At 50.3% G+C, this 19,124-nt stretch overlaps 2 protein-coding genes across 3 annotated transcripts in view; one reads left to right on the top strand and one right to left on the bottom strand.

Moving 5' to 3' along the window:
- LOC142886275 (uncharacterized) overlaps positions 1-10,447 on the top strand; it is a 117,107-nt gene extending 106,660 nt beyond the window's left edge. For both annotated transcript variants that reach the window (XM_076023298.1, XM_076023299.1), the window contains exons 3-5: positions 588-1,099; positions 4,516-4,569; positions 9,288-10,447. In XM_076023298.1, the coding sequence (XP_075879413.1) occupies positions 588-1,099; positions 4,516-4,569; positions 9,288-9,413 (692 nt within the window). In that variant the 3' untranslated portion in view covers positions 9,414-10,447. The remainder of the gene's footprint in view (positions 1-587; positions 1,100-4,515; positions 4,570-9,287) is intronic.
- A 1,435-nt stretch (positions 10,448-11,882) lies between these two features.
- On the bottom strand, positions 11,883-19,022 carry slc4a1ap (solute carrier family 4 member 1 adaptor protein). The gene is made up of 14 exons (XM_076023287.1): positions 18,144-19,022; positions 17,603-17,813; positions 17,336-17,464; positions 17,166-17,226; positions 16,932-17,071; positions 16,671-16,831; positions 15,680-15,749; positions 15,401-15,590; positions 15,177-15,273; positions 14,868-15,090; positions 14,444-14,536; positions 14,240-14,316; positions 14,072-14,144; positions 11,883-12,725 (listed from the first exon to the last, which is right to left on the bottom strand). The coding sequence occupies exons 1-14, from the start codon at positions 18,936-18,938 to the stop codon at positions 12,676-12,678; spliced, it is 2,370 nt and encodes a 789-aa protein (XP_075879402.1). The 5' UTR covers positions 18,939-19,022; the 3' UTR covers positions 11,883-12,675.
- Positions 19,023-19,124: the final 102 nt, after the last annotated feature.

Raw genomic sequence — 19,124 nt, 5'->3', positions numbered from 1 at the left:
CACTCTTCAGATATCACCCTTCCTCTTCTGAGTAACCGCTGATGACGTTGACGATAATGATGATGATGATGATGATGACAATAACAATAACAACGATGACGATAATGATGACGATGACGACAACATGGAGATGATGATGATTACGATAACGACGACGATAATGATTACAAAGGTGATGATGATGACAATGATAATGATGATGATGATAACGATGACGACGATGATGACCATAGCCACGTTTCCATTGCCCCTAGAATTGCGCAAAACCTAAATATCGCAATAAAACCGGTTCACCAGTTCACTTCAAGTGAAAATTGCGCATTGTGTTTGGACGGAGGAGAATGTTTTTTACAAGTAGGAAAAGAGAAAAATATAACAATCATTCTTGACAGCAAACAAACATGAGCAAACATACGCAAACGTAATTGTCGTAAATCTCGCGGGACGAGATTTGTACGAGAATTACAGCTAGCTTCCTGCAAATTGCAATCGAAATTCTATGTCGAAATTTTAGAAATATCGCATTTATTTTGCAAAAAAATGTAATGGAAACGATGATGATGATGATGATGATGCTGTCCCTGCAGAGCGAAGAAGGAACTGTGCCCTCACCCCTTTGGCCACCAGCCAACAGCACAACCAGGGTCCCCTCTCCCCGGCACGGCTACGGCGCCTCCGCCTGCTGTTAGACGCCAACCTGGACCGCCACTCCTCGGAGGAAGAGCTGGAGCGCATCAGCTGCGGCGACAACAGGAAGTGGGTGTCGGCCCTCCCCCAGCGCCACGCCGACCACCACAGCGGCGCCTCCAGCGACGAGGAGGTGCGGGACCTCTGCGGCTGCGGCTCGCCGGCCGCCCCGGCCAGGCCGCTGGTGGAGCCCGGCGCCCGCCTGGCCGCCTCGCCCAGCCCCGTCCTCTTCAGCTCCAGCCCGCCACGGAGCCTCAAGTCCCCCATGCGCTTTCAGCTGCAGGTGGTGCCGCCGGCGACTCGGCCCATCATCCTCACCCACTTTGAGCAGTCGGCACCTTACAGGAAGTATCGGCACAGTTTCGGCGGAGAGCCGGGGAGGCCCAGCCTGGACCTGGAGAAGATGCAACAGGTGGGTGCTGCCAGATCCAGGCGCACACCTCGTGGTTGTGGTTCCTTTTGTAATTAGTCACCTCTGGCTGAAGGCACACCTGCAAAGTTCAGCTAGTCACAATAGGCTCAAGTTATTACACATCAAATCTCATAGAAACCATCAAAGTAGTTTCATCAAGTGCTTCTCCCCAGGGTTCATAGAGCACTGCCATATGGCCTGTTAGAGTATTAACAATGAATTTATTCCACACCGGCACATTAACAAAAGTTAGAATCAGAACCTTAATTGGCAACATTATTGCATCATTTATTGTTTCTCTGGCCACTGCACTGCCGGAGAAGACGAGTCTCGATCAGCTCAGTGACCGTCTCATACTGTACTGACAGCAGGAGCACCGTGTCCAAAGAGTACAATGATGTCCCGGCCGTCTACCCTGCGCACACGCACGCACACGCACACACACGGCCCACACAATCGCGCACGCTTCCACCAGCAAACAAAAGTCTTCCCTCCACTATAAGCCGGACACTCGCCACCTCGGTGGTCTGGCTGGAGCGGGATGAAGGCGAGGGAGGCATGGACGGCAGATGTCCGCCCCCGTTTCTCACAAAAGGCTGGCAAGCGAGGGGAAATGATGGAGGGGTGGAGGCAGAAGGAGAGGATTAAATAAACAACAGAAAAACGACAGCCGCTAATGAGTCATGGAGAAGCCGCTCCACTAATCATTAAAATCCAATAGACTTGTTGGCCCACTGCGCGTGTGTGTGTGTGTGTGTGTGTGTGTGTGTGTGTGTGTGTGTGTGTGTGTGTGTGTGTGTGTGTGTGTGTGTGTGTGTGTGTGTGTGTGTGTGTGTGTGTGTGTGTGTGTGTGCGTGCTGAGGGAGAAACTGCAGGTTTCAGGGGTTCCATATGTCCACAGTTTTTTTGTGTGTGTTTTTTTTAAGAAGGAAAGAGCAGATGATGAGAGCCAGCAGGCAGCAATGAGACGGCTGCAGCACAGAAATAAAGAGGGTGTGTGTGTGTGTGAGAGAGAGAGAGAGAGGCTGGGGTATATGCGTCTCTCCCTTCGCCCATCTTTGTGTGTGTGTGTATGTGAACATCCTCCTGGCTGTTAGTTTGTTGCTGTATCAGTGTGCATGTGCTTGTGTGTGTGTGTGTGTGTGTGTATTGTCACACTATGTGCATGTCTGTGCGTGTGTGTGTGCACAATCAGTCAAGTGGAATGGGAGGTGCAGCAGGGAATACAATAGGGGGCCTACAGAGGTAGCCGGCAGACACAACTCCAGTGGGTTTTTAACCCTTTAGCTGGACAACCTCCAGCCAGGAGGGCTGCCACCTCTCGCAACCTCTCGCCGCCACACCGGCTGCTTTCGGGCGTCTCGGCTGCGACGGCACTGGCGATGGACGCGCCTTTCGCGAGAGGCCTCGTTCGAAGAAAAAAATAAAGTTTCAGCTCCATGGGAACGCAGTGGATGGAGCTTGGACAGACGTTGGCCGGCGATTGGAGCTGATTTTGCCGAGACGGAGTTCGGGTTGATTTTTTTTCTCTCCGGTTTCGCAGCATTGACTCTTCCTTATTTAGATGTTGGGGGGCCAGAACTTCTGTATACTGGAGGCGGTGGAGAGCCTGGAAGATGTTTTGCCACATCAGGCTCTGGTGTTTGTCTTCAGCAGGACCTTCTTCTTGGTCTGACTTTGTAACTTTGTTGCTACAACACACGCCTGCTACACAGCAGCTTTAGTGCTGGTTAGTAATTAGTTCCCAGGACATTTGATAAACTTTAATAAACCCCTGGCACAGAGGCTGTACAAAGGCCCGACATGAGGTATTTTAGATTTAAAACAAGAGACAAGTTCAGCTCCAGAGGGCACAAAGTCCCACATTATGTAAAATTCCCAGTTAAACAGTAATAATGTGCGTCTCCGTCCTGTCAGCGTTCAGCCTTCCCTACTTCTGCTTCCCTGTGCTGCAAATGCAATGATGCCTCTCCCTGGTTTTGGCTCCGCCTTCTGAGACCACCTTGCTTTTGTCTCCTTGAAAGAATGTGGAAGGTCCAACAAAGCATGGTTTGAGCAGGAGACTGCAAACAGAGGGCTAAATAGGCTGTTTCCCTGGGATCAAAAGAGAGGGTTTTTTTTTTCTAAAGAGTAAAGCCGCTTTACTGGAGTTGCGGTGGTGATGGGAGTAATTTGGGAATGTTAATCCATCAATGGGGAAAATGTGCCGTAGTTATAAAGGGCAATGTGAAAACAAGATTAGTTTAGTAAACTACAAAGTGATTCAGAAATCCGGATTTACATGCAGGTCCCTTCAATGACTCAAATTTGAAAACACGTGGGTCGTTTTTTTTTTTTTTTTTTTTTTTCTTCGGTAAACCCACTTTTTTTTAGACTTTCCTAAGAACGGGAAAACGTTTATCCAGGGCGTTATTTAACGTTCACCGTTGCACATACGCGCACACACACACACACACACACAGTTGTCGTTTTCATGCATCACAAACCCCCGACGGCCTGTTTTCTTGAGCGGTCACGACGTGTTGAGTCTGAAGTGAGGCCGGTGCGAGGCGAAGGTGGGCGGGCAAAGTCATGAGTCACCACCACTTCGATACGACGTAGGCCCATCAAAGTTTAGCAAGGGAATGACTCAACTCGCGCTCCCGATTTTTTGGGGGGCTGGATTGAGTCGCTGGGAAGACTTTTCTCTCGCGGCGAGGGGGAAAAAAAATACAAAAAATAAGCGGAAAAGGCAGAGCCGAGCGTCCGTATTAACATTTGCCGTATTTATTTTATCTCTCGATTTGTTTACTTCTGCTCACCCTGGCTGCATCACACGGTGCGCCCACATGCGCTGCGGTGTCAGTGATAACAGGGAGATAAGGGGTGAGCAGGAGGTGAGCGTGAGGGCAAGTGCACAACAGCAGGAGTCTTGTGTTTCCATTCTCTCTGCTGCGCTCCCTCCCCCCCTCGGAGGGTTAAACCCCCCCACGCCCCCGATTCCAGACAATTCCATGATTGTGCGCTTCCCCCCCCCCGTCTCCCTCCCCCCTTACTGTTTTATTTTTTTTTTTTGAGAATACTCAGCCGGCGTGGACACAGAGGGGTCTGGGAGGCAGGATGTTGCATAAGCTTCGCCGAACGACTGTTTGGTTTTAGGGAGACGGCTGGATTGGCCTCACTTCCTTGATCACCCAGGCCTGCGTGCTAATTGGCTGCCAAGTCGCTGATGAAACAACCGTTCCCAGCCGCTGGGATTAGATCCAGCTAGCATAAAGCCATCGGCAGCATTTGCAGCGTCAGTTTTCCAAGTTAATCTCACCGTGATTTTTTGGGCTATGCCCAACATTGTCACGTTTTTTTGGTTTGTTTTGTTTTTCTCCCGATCGTAAAAGCTGCACTTATACTTAATTCTTTTGCTTTTTGCTCCTCCGCAGAAGATGCTGCTGAAGAAGAACTGCGGAGGGAAAACACGGACCATAAAGATCCGGGTGAGTTCATGTTTTCAGCTGATTTTTTTCCTGCAGTCGACACACTAAAGCCCTCCTTGTGCGGCAGCACGATGAAGACGTACAATTTGTGGTACTCGGCAGTTTGTTCACACAGGTGATACTAAAGGGGGGAATTCCCAGCTTCTTGTTTTGTGTCTGGGAAAATGACTGTAATTGTGGATTAAACAGCCTCGCAGAATCACCGCAACATTGCTACTATTGCTGCAACTGAGTTGCTGTTGTTTCTCTTATTATTTTCTTTTTTTTTTTCTTTCTTTTTTTTAGTCCCAAGCAGCCTGAGCTGACTTTAATGCTGACTCTTGTTCATTCTTTATCAGCTTTGATGTTGCATGGTGAAAAGTGTTTAGAACAGGCGTGGGCAAACTGCGGCCCGGGGTCCATATGCAGCCCATAAAGCTTTTTAATCCGGCCCACCAAACTTGAAGAAATTATATAAATTGTAAGTAAGTAATAAAATAGTTGTATTCCATCATCAGAGTCATTTCAATAAAGAGCTCAATACTGTGGGGCTTCGCAGACACTGATTTTGTTGTAATGCTTTTCTTCATTTTCAATTGACATTAAAGCACATTTTCTACATATTCCATGATATATTTTTTCCTCCTATGAGGTGGCTCACCAAAACACTCCATCCACCGCTGGTTTAGAACCTAGTGTTTAGTTCCCCTGAGGCTCTTTTTCACATACATTTCATACATTGGCTTTGCACCAATCGCCTCTCGCATGAAGGTCAAGGAGCCCTTGAGAAGTTCTCTGAGTTGCGAGCTTGACACTCTCCAACTGAATCGCTGACTGCACGGCCCATATCTGAGAGTTAAGAGCTCACCTCTGATTGAACGGGCGCACGCCGACGTGCGCGGCCCTTCTATGGCCCTCCAGACCTGGGCTGGGCCACTCCCCCCCGCCCCCACAACACACACACACACACACACTCCTCCACCCACCGAACAGCCCAGTCTGTCTCATCTCCGGCACCTTGATGTCCGTCCAACTCCATACTGGGACGGCATCTGGCAGCAGGGTTTTGTTGCTGGGGACCCTGCGAGCGACGGAGCCATTAGACCTCTGAGTATCTGATAGTGCTGTCACAGTTCATCAAGCGGCGGCAAAAAGGGCTAAAAGCCAATTTGATCCCAGCAGCCCTCGCCGAGTCTCCTCCGCCGCCGTGGACCGAGACTTTCTTCGAAACTTTTCCGTCCCTCCGTCAAGTCAACTAAGTAGCTACGCCAGTGCAGCTCCGTGTGTGTGTGTGTGTGTGTGTGTGTGTGTGTGTGTGTGTGTGTGTGTGTGTGTGTGTGTGTGTGTGTGTGTGTGTGTGTGTGTGTGTGTGTGTGTGTGTGTGTGTGTGTGGCTGGATTTAGTCTGAAACGAGCGGGGGAAGTGTGTCGGAACAGGCCGGAGCGTCTTGGCACAGAGCGGCTACTCCAGAAGGAGGCGCAGTGTGGTGAGAAGAGTGACGTTATTATCGCGTTGTGTGGGATAGTGTCAGCGGAGACTTCATCACACACACGCACGCACGCACGCACACTCCAATACCAACTGCAGCAGAGCGTCTGCAAATGCGTGCGTGTGTGTCATCAGAACAAACACATTTTGTAAGAAAAAAAAAAAAAAGAGGACAGTCTTTGGGAGCGATGCGGAGAGGAGAAGTTGTGAGGAGGAGTGTTGTGCATCTCCCTCGTGGTGCGTTTCCAAGGATGAAGTCATTTTCCTTTTATAGCAGCAGGCCGGGCCTGCTGCTATCTGTTGCGCCGCTGATGCACGGAGATCTTTCTCATTATCGTCATCATCCCGTCGGCGGTGCCGCCGTCCCCGTCGGTGACGTCTGCAGCCGCTGGGCTCGCTCCAGTCGGCGGATGTTTTTTTTTTCTCTGTCTCTCTCTCTCTCTCTCTCCTTCCTCTCCTCCTCCTTCTCCTCCTTCTCCTTTCCGTTGTTGTTGTTTTTCTTGAAGTGAGTACACACAGCGGGCCTCCGGTTCCGCCGGCTATTTGCAGGTTTGTTCTCGCCCGCACTCGGCGCCTCCGTCCACTCCATCTTCTGCTGCCGCGTCTCTCTCTCTCTCCCTCCCTCCCTCTCTCTCTCTCTTCTCCATCTTTTCTAACCCTGCTTCCCCACGTCTTTTTATTTTTTTTAATTTTTTTTTGTCCGTCCACCCTCGGCGTCCTGGCCACGATCCAGGAAAGACACTGGATCTGGATGGGGCCCTGGCTTTTGAGGCTGCATTCAAGCATGGGAGTCGTTATGGGAGTCGAGGAGGAGGCCGGTGTGTGTGTGTGTGTGTGTGTCTTAAAGAGAGAGGGGAGTAAGGGGGGGGGGGGGACTTGGTGTGGAAGCAGAAGGAAAAACAGTGCCGCTGAGCTGAAGCAGCCCTCCCACCCCCCCCACACTCTCCTCTGGAGGCTGGAGGTGAATAGGAGAGCAGAGTGATGAGAGCTTCCCAGGCTGCAGCCGGCAGCAGCGGCCGGGCTCTGGTTTCAGCCACTGTGAAGAGGGACGTGGGGGCGGGCGGAGTGGGGGATGAAGACGAATTGATTTGAGGGACGCGCAGGAATAAAAGGGAGAGCGAGATGAGAGAGAGAGTGACCTGCAGAGGCTGTTTGTTTGAAAAAAAAAAAAAAAAAATTAAATAGTCGAGGTTTCCCCGCTGAACACCAGTGATGGGACGTAAATCTGGTCGTGGATGCAAACTGGCACCGCACCTCTGACCAGCGGTGGGCAAAACCTTTTGACCGGTGGGGCCACAATGGGTTCTAAAATTTGAGCGAGGGGGCCGGAGCAGCAGCAGATGGATTTGGAGTGTTTTGGTGAGCCACCTCATGGGAGGAAAGAATATATCGTGGGATATGTAGTAAGACTTACTTACTATTAATATGATTTCTTCAAGTTCTGCAGGCCGGATTAAAAAGCTCAACGGGCCGCATATGGACCCCGGGCCGTAGTTTGCCCATTCCTGCCTTTGACCTGTCCGTCTTGAAAAGCTCCCCTCTGATTTGTCTCTGGGCGAAACCCTTTTGCTACCTTTCAAAGCGAACTTCGTACGAAGACAACATCTGAAACATTTGCGTGTCTGTTGTAGAAGAAATACAGTCACAAATGTATACACTAAATGAGGAATCCCATCCAGTCGAGTCGAAATCAAACAAGCTCCCCTCTGAAAGCATGGGGACCAGATGATGGCGAGTGTGAAGTGACCTGCAAAGCTAATCAACGGTCTCAGTTGCCGCCTGTGTGACGTGAGCTCGGACGCTGCAGTCGTGGCAGTTTCCTCACAAGCGGGCGGCACTTTCACACCGGCTGTAACTCAGAAGTGATGTGCTTTTTAATTGGCGGCTAACAACAATGCAAAGCATACTGGTTGGTCTAAGACCGGAGGGGATACTCCAGGTGTTTGAAGATACATTGTGCACAGCGACGCTAAAGTGAGAACTCCTAAACCGCTCTGTCTGGAGGGGAAGTGAGCGTCTGCAAAAAGTCCCCCCCCAAAAATATCATACCAATTCTGCTCCAGACACGTGAGACGCTTGCTCCTCCAGCGCTGACCGCAGCGAGGAGACCTCGGTGTCGATCATGTGACCACAGCCGCCAATCCCAGGACTGGTGGTGCTGCACCGACACGGTTCCATCCTGCTGCAGCAGCGCCTCCACGGAAAACATCCCAAACTCAGAACACGAGTAACGTTAGCTCAAAACTAGCTTTTGTAATGTTTTTTCGCTTCCACGCTTTTTTCTTCTTTTTTTTTGGGGCCCGTTCGCAACAAACGCCGGATGATAAAAGAACCGTTGGTGGTGTTGGGAGTTGTTTGTTGCCGCGTAACACGGGCTCCGTTGTTTGCAAAGATTCCCACCAGATGCTGCGAGAAGCCGTAGCAACACGAGATACCGTTACCGTGCAGGATCCGTCCCATGCGCCCGATCTGCTCCCATCTCGCACAGCCAGCTCGCCTCTGGAGAAAGCTGCCGCCTCACTCACTCACTCACTCACTCACTGCCAAGCTCAACAAAGTCATTTCCTGTCGTTTCCTGTCCAGGGAGGAAAATGACCAGAGCTAATTTTAGCCGCTGGAGTCGCTACTCGTGTTTCAGCACAGACTGGGCTGTTAGCGAGTGAGTGGAAAAGCGTTTATGTCAGCCAACCTGTGGCGAGAGTGCGAAGAAAATCCAGCTGTGCGGGATACGCCAAAAGGTTTTGTACGCATCTACTTCCAGCAAATGTGTTGATTAATAAGAGGGAGAGTTCCACCCCCCCCCCCCCCACCCCCCCCCCAGACAAGAGTTGAAACTAGATTGCAGCCGGTTCGGGGAAAAGATGCACTGGCAACTGGCAAAGTTTCCAGCTGATGTATTTTGTTATTTTTAGTGCGTCTAGAGCAGGCATGGGCAAACTACGGCCCGGGGGGCCATATGCGGCCCGTTAAGCTTTTTAATCCGGCCCCTCCGAACTTGAAGACATTATATCAATAGTCCATGAGTCATTTAATTGCCCACCCCTGCTATAGAATGTACCAAATAACGCTCAGAGACACTGATAATGAGCTCATCAGGAGTTGTTGGTGACATTGCAGGAGGCGTTTTTTGTCATTTTTTTTGTACTGTAAAGGAAAAAGATCTTTGTACCCAGTCAGCAGCTGGGGGGAAAAAAAAGGTTTCCACTTGCAGGCCGCACAGTCTAAACTTGCTTCTCCTCTGTCTCCCCCAGAACCTGACTGGCAGCCGTCCACCTCCCCGCTACACCTACGACCCCTCCATCTTCGCCTTCCGCTCCCTCAGCACCGTGCCCCCCTGCAGCCCCCTCACCCCGCCCGAGGACCCTCCCTGCTCCTAAGGGAACCCGCACCAGCCCCCCCCCCACACCCCTCTCTACTTCCCATTCCCAGACAGCTCCCGTCATCCCTCGGATCCCCTCGGAGCTCGCCCTCTGGAAACTCTACAAAGTGACCCGCCGGTCATGTGGTCAAAAACTCTTGCACACTCAGGAACCTCCCGACCCAGGAGAGGGGGGAGGGGGGGACATCAGCACAATAACGTGTCAGGACGCTTCGGGCCATCGATCTCCCAACAACCATCGTCTCTGACGAGCAGATCCAGTGGTCGGTGGAGGGCCGATCGGGACGGCAACACGGCAAGGGACCACCGATTTTTAAATGGAGGGGGGGCAGGGGGGTCACAGCTCAGGGGGAAATAATGCATGTAAGACAATCACGCAGTTTGGAGATTCCTTCCTTCTTGATGTCAATGTGGACGTCGCGTCCGCTTCTCAGTGACTTTACACACCAGGTGTGGCGACGGGACTCACCCGGGATCTTGACGTTGCTGAGGAGACACACAGCAGTCGCGCTTGTTTGTCCGTCCTCAAATCCCCCCCACCTCCCCCTCCACCTCCCCCTCCACCCAGGTGATGAGCTCCACCGGACACGTGCGGCACGAATGTAGTTGAGTAGCGTCTCTTCCTGAATTTTCTCAAATCCCTCGTTCCGTGCGCCAGTCCTGCCGTTTTGAGGAACTAGGAAGGAGCAACGTTTGTGCTCCGGTACGTCTTGGCGTCGCCCAGCCGCTCTTTTATTCTCCCCCCCCCCCCCCACCCCCCACCCCCCACCTTGAGATTGATTGCGCTTCAGTACTCTCCAGGTAGAAGAGGAGCGCCGGTGTAACGTATGTGGGACATTCTAGTGTTGAACATAATGTCTGAACATCTCGTAATGCCTTTGTTAATCACATTCCTGTTGGACCGAGAGGACCCGGACGGACGGACAGACGGACGATGGGTCGGACTAGATTTGACTGTTGTCAACATGACTTGAGGACACGTTTTATCCACTGTTGCACAAACTCAATCAATAAACGCCCTGTGGCCTCTTGTCCAGGAAGTCTTCTTCATTTAGGTGACTTTTTTTTTTGCCCCCCCCCCGTAAACCCCAGGCTTTTTAAGCCGCGTTCAGACTGCCAGCCAAAATCCAATTTTCAGCCCATCCAGACTGAAACCAGATGGCTCTTTTGTAGTCTGAACAGTCACAAATCACATGAAATCCAATTTTTGCAAAACAGATTGAAACCACCTTCGGGAGGTTGTTTCAAATTGTATTTGGACAGATGCGTCTCAGATCCCATTTGGACACTTGTTAAAAAAAACAGTGTAAACAGTCAGTCCTAGAAATGGGATCTGGAAAGGAATCTGATTTGAATCAGATTCGCCTGCAGTCTGAACGCAGCCTTAGTTGTGTGAATGATCCAGACCAATCACATTTACGGCCTTATATCTTCTTTTTTTTTTTATATATAGCAACGCCCCTCAGACACTTTGACCAATAATCACAAACTGTCAGCAGAAACTCTTGGGGTTGTGCGTCAGAATTGTGTCGCAGCTTGCAAGCAAAGACGAGGCTCAGTATCCAAAACTGTAAGTGTGTATGACTGACGTTTAGAAAACAAAACACGACACTCCTTTAAAAGGTATTTTCTGCTTTCAAAATTAAATATTGCAAAGCAGCTAGACCTGCTGACACAATGAGCCTGAATTCTTGTGTCCTTCCCATAAGTGCAGGTTTCAGCTCTTCGGCAGCTACTAAACAGCCTCCGAACATCAGGTTTTACATTTCTCTCCTTGCACTTAAAAGATCCTTTTCGATGACGCCTCCTGAACACTTAGTATGGGCTCTTACTTTCCATCTTGAACATTCCTATCAGGTGTCAACACATTCCCGAGTCCTGTGATATCCTGGTTTCAACTTGCTTAATTGGAATTCAGAACACACTGCCGTCTCAGCGCACCTCGCTTGTGTCTGAAGCCGATCGGCAGACTCTCACATTCTGCCTCCAGCTCTCGTCACGCAGGGTCCACAGAGCCGCGCCTTGTCGGTCAGGAAAAGGGGCCACAGCGTTTCTGCATAAGCAACTTAAAACTGCAGTAGTTTTTTTTTTTTTTTCTCTCCTCGCACAATCCTGATCTCCAGCGTCAAGGTCGCATTCTCCCGACGCCGTCTTCTTCAGCAGAGTGGTGGCTGGGAGTTCATGCCAGGTGGGAGGACGCAGGGAGTTTTCCATCACTGATTAGTAGGTCACAGCTTCATAACGTCGGAGCAAAGACCCACAGCCAAGACCACAAGCCTCTTTGTACCAGATCACGGCCTGAGAGAACCCCTCTTTGTGTGTTGGAGAGCATCAAAGAAGGGCACAGAGGCTCTGACGTCAAAACTGTGTGCTGCTGAGTGGAAAACAAGGCCCAGAGAAGGGTTCTGCTGGAAAAGGGCTGAGGGGCACACGAGGAGACGAGGATAAAAGAAGCGGCTCCAGAAAGTTATGCACAGGCAACTTTATTACACACACATATGTATCAAAATAAGTTTATATTTCAGCCCATTCTTGACAGAGAACAGGTAAGCGCGACGGACAGGTAAGTGTCTGCTGTAACAACACACACACGAATGCAATCTTGTTAAAAAGAGAACTTTGAGTGTGTGTGTCGATACAGGAGACACACACACACACACACACACACACACTCTCTCCACTTAGTCATTATCAGCTTGCGTTTCATCCACTAAGCCATCCAAGTGTCCAGATGGTCTTAAAAGCTGCTGCCTGCCTTCTCTCTACACACTCCCTTAGAAAAAAATAGAGGAAAAAAAAAAGGTTATGTTCGTGATCGAATGGAGCCAAATAGGGGAGGGCTGCAGATTGGATGTCAGGTGGATTTACAACAGAGGGCTGAATCCAGATCAGTTACCTCTCTTGCTCCGCCCCCTTTCTTTTCTTCTTCTATTTTCTGCTCAGATGAGAACAATTCAAGTAGGAAAAAAGGGACAAAATTCAAGAGCTACACATCTATTAGTATCCAGAGTGAATTGGGGGGAGGGGCACCATGCCGACAGGCTGCCTGCCCAGTGTGAGCTCCAATGGAGGGGGGGGGGTTCCCACTTTAATGTGCACTGTTCTTTATCATGGGCAGTCCGAGAACAGGAAATATCCCCCCTGGCGTGCTGTAGCTGACGTCCTGCTCCATTTCAGGTGGTCCTCGGCTGCAGGGAGGTGGGCGGGGCTTCTGCTGCTGCTCCGTGGCGTCGCCACAGGTGTGGGGAAACCAGACCTTCTCAGTAGCCGTACTTGTCGTTCAGGGAGGTGCGACCGTCTCCGCTTTGACCTGCCGTTGGAGAGCACGGGTTTGAACGAGGGACGTTGACAGCTCATCGATTCAATTGAATTAGTCGCAATTAATTGAGAATTTTTTACACAGGTTTTTTTTTTTGTTAAATGGTGTGGTGTTTACCTGTACACCCAGAACAATTTACTTTTAAGAACAACTTTAAAAAAATAAATAAATAAATGTGCGGGAGTGTCTCGCGTGGCGTGAACATGTGCTGGATGTTTTCGCTAACAACACGGTGATGTTTCTGCTGCTTGTACGGCACCGAAGGACACGTTGTGCTTTTCCTTCCGTGTTTCTCCTGTTTTGTTTTTTTGCGTGCACGGCCCCTAGGAGTTCTGCCTAATTGGCATTAGGTTGAATTCTTTTCGAGAAACCTCCAGAGCTGCTATATGCATTAGAAAATGTTACTGGAGTCACATTAAAAAAAAAAAGTGAGCAGAAAATGGATGAAACTGCAATTATGGGGTGGACTATCCTTTTAACGTATCTCAGTCCCATTAGCAACAAGGAAGCACAATCAGCGACAACCTGGATCCACACCCAGCCAGGCTGTACATTCTAGTAGGCTGTGACATCATTTTTTATTTGTAATTAAAAGTCAAGCGTTTGTCGTGGATTGTTTGAATTTAGAATTTTTAATTTGTCAGGGAACAATTAAAGTGCTCCTGTGATTGCAGCCACCTGATCACTGTTTACTTCCTCTCACTCAGTGAACTCAAATCTCTAATCGCGCGCGCTATTCCGCTCGCCCGGTGCCAACATGTGTCAGGCTAAAAGGAGATCCTGCTCGTTGCCTGTGAACCCAGGACCAGATCACTTGGTCAATCCCTGCAGTCAGTGAAGTCAAATCAAGTCCGATTAGGGATGAGCCGCGACCTGACAGTCGAGGTGAGTCGAGTCCGATGAATCGCAAGTCCTTCTGGGGAAGAGCTAAAATAAGAACGCCTAGAGCTTTTCAAGATGGATCGCCGTGGATCAGGTCTTTGTCAGTGTTCCTGCAGCCTGTCAAGAGTTGGATGTTCGGCCCCTGACGTCAAAATCGTGAGATGGAAAACACCTGCTCAAAACGACTGTTCAGACTGAGAAAAGGTCTGATCGCTGCGGCGCTGACAAGATGATACACCAAGAAATAAAGAGCTGAACTTCCTTTCTGGATGAGTTGAAACTATTAAACTTGATCCTACTGAAACTTTAGGACAATTCATGGACCATTTAAGTATAAAACATCACTGTCAGGGGGCCCCAACTGTTTAAGAGCAACCGCAGGTCTTCCCTTTACGACATTCCATAAACCCTCTGTGGGTTGAATGGGTCCAAGGGCCCAGGTGAGGTCGTCTTACCTGCAGGGGGCAGCCACACGCAGTAGTCGGGGTCATCCTCTGGGTACTGGGCTGAGAGTTGTGCTGCCGGTGGCTGTGAGACGCAATAAAGGGGACAATTTAACACAAAGTTCCTGTGCATTTGAATTGAAAGTATGTGTGTGTGTGTGTGTGCGTGCGCCTGCCTACCCTTTTGGGGCCCATCACTCTTTTCTTCACATTCTTTCTGGGGGCGGGTTCTGCTGGCGGCTCCTTTGTTTTGGACTCTGTGGAGAGGAAGCAACGCTCGAGATGTTGCACCAGCAAACTGACTGACTGATCACACACACACACACACACACACACACACACACACACACACACACACACACACACACACACACACACACACACCTGGACTGGATGGCGTCTGGCTGCTGCTGCGCTGAGGAACCTGCTGCTCCGCTGATGCTGCGGGCTCCTCACTTCTCCGCCTGTGTCGTCCCTCTAACACGGCACAACGCAGACAGACAGACAGGTGTGACGAGAGCAGGGGTGACTTTCCAGAAGTGAGATTCCAGCTTGATGTAAAAGCTGCCTTTAGTTTTGCGGTCTGCACCGAAAACGTACATCACTATGTACAAATCAATATTAGTTTTCTGTAGGCAGCTTCAGAGGCTGACACAAGCATAGTTTTTCAATACGTTTACTCTACTGCCACCTAGTGGTGAAAAAGCTTACTATTGAAATGTTACTAATTTAAGGGGGGAAAAAACAAAAGGTACACCAAAATATTTTTTCTTCTTCATTTCTCCTGCAATGTATTAATTTAATTTACCTTTAGTTCCATTAGGAGACACAGGCGGCTCCTCAGAGTCAACGTTCATCTCTGTTGCAATTTGTTTTCCATCACCACCACCATTTTCCTCAAGCTCCTCCATCTTCTCAGCGATCGCCTCCTCTTCCTCCTCCTCCTCCACCTCCTCCCCGCCGCCACCAGGGGAAGATCCTTTCAAGTTGAAGAGCTCTGCGGGTAAGCTGGGCCTCTTAGGAGGCAGGTTCTGCGGACGAGAAGAAGAGGGAGTATAAATAACAGCGGGAGGCTTCTGAAGGAGGACGGGGGCGATTCCGGAGGAGTCACACCTACCCCGATGGTCCCGGTCTTCAGTTTTTTTTTGCTTCCTCCCTTCATGGCTCCAAACAGCGGCAAGGTCTTTTTAGGCTTCTCCGTCTCCGAGCTTTCCCTGGGACGCCGACACACATCAGTCAAGCTGAGAACCACCTACTTCTGCCGCACATATCTGCGGGCGCGTTGGGACGACGCTGCGTAAACCAGGTGGGACCAGCGCGGCGACACTTTGGCCGTCTCACCTCGGCAGCAGCGAGGGCATCTGGGCGGGCCGAGTGAGCTCCACCAGCCTGCGGAGCCGCTGGGCGTCTTTGCGCAGGTCGGCCACGTGCAGGTGCAGCTTGCGGCGCTCCACAGCATCCATGGCGGCCTCGCTTCGCACCGCCGTCATGAAGGCATCCAGGGGGTCCTCGGAGGCGGAGCTGGAGGAGCCTGATGGTGGGGGGAGGGGGATGACGTGCACGGTGACGTGGCGAGCCGCCAGACTGAGTGTGGACGCGTCGCCACCGCCGATGACTCACCTTGTTTTCCAGCTCCGAGCTTCTTCTGGGTCTCGGCCAGCTCCTTCTCCACCGCCGACAGCTTGGCCACCTGAGCAACAACCAAATAATAATGAGAAATATCTCCATACATGTCCATATTACAATTTATGCGGTCGACAGCATGAAGACAACCAAAGGATCAACACAGTTTTGGGACATTTTTTTTGCCCCAAGGGTGAAAATGTTTTCGCTGCGTAGTTTAACTACATTCTTTCACACCCGTCGCATATACCCAAACAGCATGAAAGTTAATATCCTGCTGTTAGCCAGTGTTTTTTGTAAGGGTGCACGATAAATATCAACCCGATAAAAATCGGGCCGATACCAGGAATTATGACACCCGATAAATCCGATAATATTGAAAAAAGCTCCGATATAAAAGCTCCAGTCAAGAGAGTCAACAGAACTGCTTGTGGTTTTTGTTTCGTTAGTAGCAATGATCTCTTGACATTTGGTGAGGATAAATCTGCAGGTAGAATTTGTTAAATCCAGTTTTTCTTACTTCCAGGTGTGCACAAACAACAGGTGAATCTAGATTTAAAAATGGATAAACATAAATATGTTTGAAAAGCAGGAAGTTTGAAAAGCAGGAAGTTATCGGTATTGGCTTGAAAAAACACATGTCGTACATCCTTACTTTTTTGTGTACAGTAATGAAATATGTCCTCTGCTGGCAACCGGAGATTGCAGCGCTACCATCTGGTGGGCAAACTGAATTATTGCAACCCATAAACCATCATCGCGGGTAAAAACTTAAAGGCTGCGTCGTTTTTTTTCCTTAAAAATTCACAATCACTTGACAGAGGTACTAGAAGGGCTGTGGAGTCTTGGTTGTGTTTACTCCTCCGTGAAAGAGAACTGGACCCCTTGTGATGTAACACAAGGCATCTGGCTTGTGTGACATCACACAAGTCATCCGATAAATGACCGGTGAGTGAATGACGGAGCAGCGCTACATTGAGGCTTTTACCAGTGAGTCAAAGGTGTCGGGCTGCTCATCTATCTTCCCAGCTTTCTTCATTCTCTCCTCCCGCTTCTTCTCCACGGTTCCAGTTCGATCCAGGAAGGTGTCGTCATCACTGTCGTAGTAGTCCTCGTCCTCCCAGTTCTTCTTCTTACGCTTACGGGACACTGCAATCAAGATGTTCCGGAATTGTCCCTCATTAATTCCTCCTGAAGCCTGTTTATAACTGGCTGACTGTCACTCTTACACCCACAGCTGAGCTCCTACCTGCCTCCTGGCGCAGCAGACCCCTGGCTTCCAGCATGCGACACGCCTCCAGGCAACACTGGATGGCGACCTCCTTCTTTTTCCCGGCGTGGCTCGCCTCTGCCACCAGCTGCCGGCCCAGCGCGTCATCCACAGGCAGCCTGGAAAATCATCCACGTAAGCCAGCTCCGTGATTTTGTCTGTAACCAGCGTAATAAAAACAAGCGGAGAAAAAAAGATGTGATTTTCACGTACTTTATCCTGCACAACCAGGTGCCACGACCTTTGTCTTCATACTCCAACTCCAGCTCCTCTCCTGGGAAAAGAAAGTCAGAGACTGCAATAAGCAACAACAGCACAAAAACAAATAAAAACCAAAATAAAACACTGAACTGAACAGTTGCAGATTCTTCAGGTCTATTCACCTTCCCTGTCATAGAAGCCCTGCAAAGCCTTCTTGGGGTCTTTGAGGTAGGCAGCTTCCTGGTCCTCATGGAACTCTGTTGAAAAGGGGTTCTCCTCGTTCTCGTCCTCCTCTGGGACGGCTTCTTCGGCTGCCGACGGGGATTTGTGGAGAAGGAAGGCATTAAAGTATTAAAGTGTTTCTCTATTCACCCTTAGAGAAAATTGAACCAGCTGGATCACAGCGACAGTATTGAACATGCTGCAACCTAAAAGCATCAGTGACTCACCCATCCCCCACGAACAGCCAGAGTCATCGCTTGACGCCTTTCTCCGGCCGCTGCTGCCGTCTTGCTCTCCGTCCTCGTCGTCTTTGTCGCCGTCGTCGTCAGAGCCATCTCCCATCATCCTCTTCTCCAGCTCCTCCCTCTGTTTGCGTGCCCGCTCCTTCAGCTCCGTCACCGTAAACTCGGACTCCTCTTCCTCATCAGACTCTGGACCCTGTAGTAGGAAAAAAACGAATCGATCAATTAATCACATCTACACACATCTGCATGTCTCTGCATTTTGTTTTTTGTTTTATCTAATGAAGCACTTTGGGTTGCATTGTCATTTGCATGAAAAGTGCTACATCAATAAAGTTTGATTTGATTTGATTTGATTTGACATGTCTGGCAACACTGGTTGCTGTATTCCAGATGCAAGATGTTAGTTTACAGAAATATTGTGCAGCTGCTCCAACAATTATAAACCTCACATTGACAAATGGGGGCTCGCACACATTTAAACTCTGTACTTATGTCTATATGAATGACGTCACATATGGTTTACCTGTAGGATAAAGAGCCTCGTGCTCCCACCAAACTTCAGGACGTGTCCCACCCGCAGCCGGATGTAGGTCTTCGGTGGGATCTTGTTCTTGTTCACCACGGTGCCGTGTGTGCTGCCCAGGTCGTGGATGTAGAAGCCCTCCTCCTCGCCGACAGACTCCTCCTCGCCGGCCTGGCTCCGGTACTGGATCACGGCGTGGTACCGGGAGATGGACGGGTGCTCCAGGGAGACGTCGCACACGGGCAGACGTCCCACCACGAAGTAGCCCCTCTGGTTGAGCGGCACCGTGTCCACGATGGCGCCGTTTTTCAGGATTTCCAGGGCGTAGGGCCGGGAGTCTGGAGCCTTTCCGCCCCAGGGGGGCTCTGTGTACGGGACGGGCGGGTGTTTCACACCCGGCGGGCCTTTCGACGGAGGCGCCACGGGCTTCGCGTCTGTCTTGGATTTGACAGGAGCCGACTTCCTGTCTGGAGCGCCGCTCACGCCGCTCCTGTCCTCCTCTTTGCCCTTTTCGGCGCTGCTAGCATCATTCCCTGTGGCAACGGACTCCTCCCCAGTACTTCCCACAACTTCGACCTGGTTAACCGCTGTTTTTGGCTTTGTTTCGGCGGCTGCTGGCTTGGAAGGCGCCGCGTTGCTGCTGCGTTTGCTGCTCAGCGATGGCGCAGCGAAAAAAGCCGGTTTCTTGAACACGTCTTCGACGTTGTCTCGCTCCGTCTGGTTCGTCTCTTTGTTTTCGCCCTCGCCTCCACTTACCGTTTCCGAACCGTCACCTGTTTCCATCGCAGAATCCATTTTCGCCCCTGAAATACTTGTCACACACACGCCTGACGCGTCTGACGGCTTCGGTGGGCGGCCATGTTTGTTTGGTGCGAGCGTTTTCTTCTTCTTTTCTGGATTTCCGGAAGTCTTTAGCAACACAAACTGCAATGTTGCCCCCTACTGTTTTAGTGATTACAATTTTTTTTTTTTTTTTTACAA

This window comes from Nelusetta ayraudi, unplaced genomic scaffold (genome assembly GCF_046127955.1).
Source record: "Nelusetta ayraudi isolate G7.1 ecotype Tasmania unplaced genomic scaffold, CSIRO-AGI_Nayr_v1 ptg000015l, whole genome shotgun sequence".
NCBI classification, from domain to species: domain Eukaryota; kingdom Metazoa; phylum Chordata; class Actinopteri; order Tetraodontiformes; family Monacanthidae; genus Nelusetta; species Nelusetta ayraudi.
Note: the sequence above shows the minus strand (reverse complement) of the source record. Positions and strands in the feature narration are given on the sequence as shown.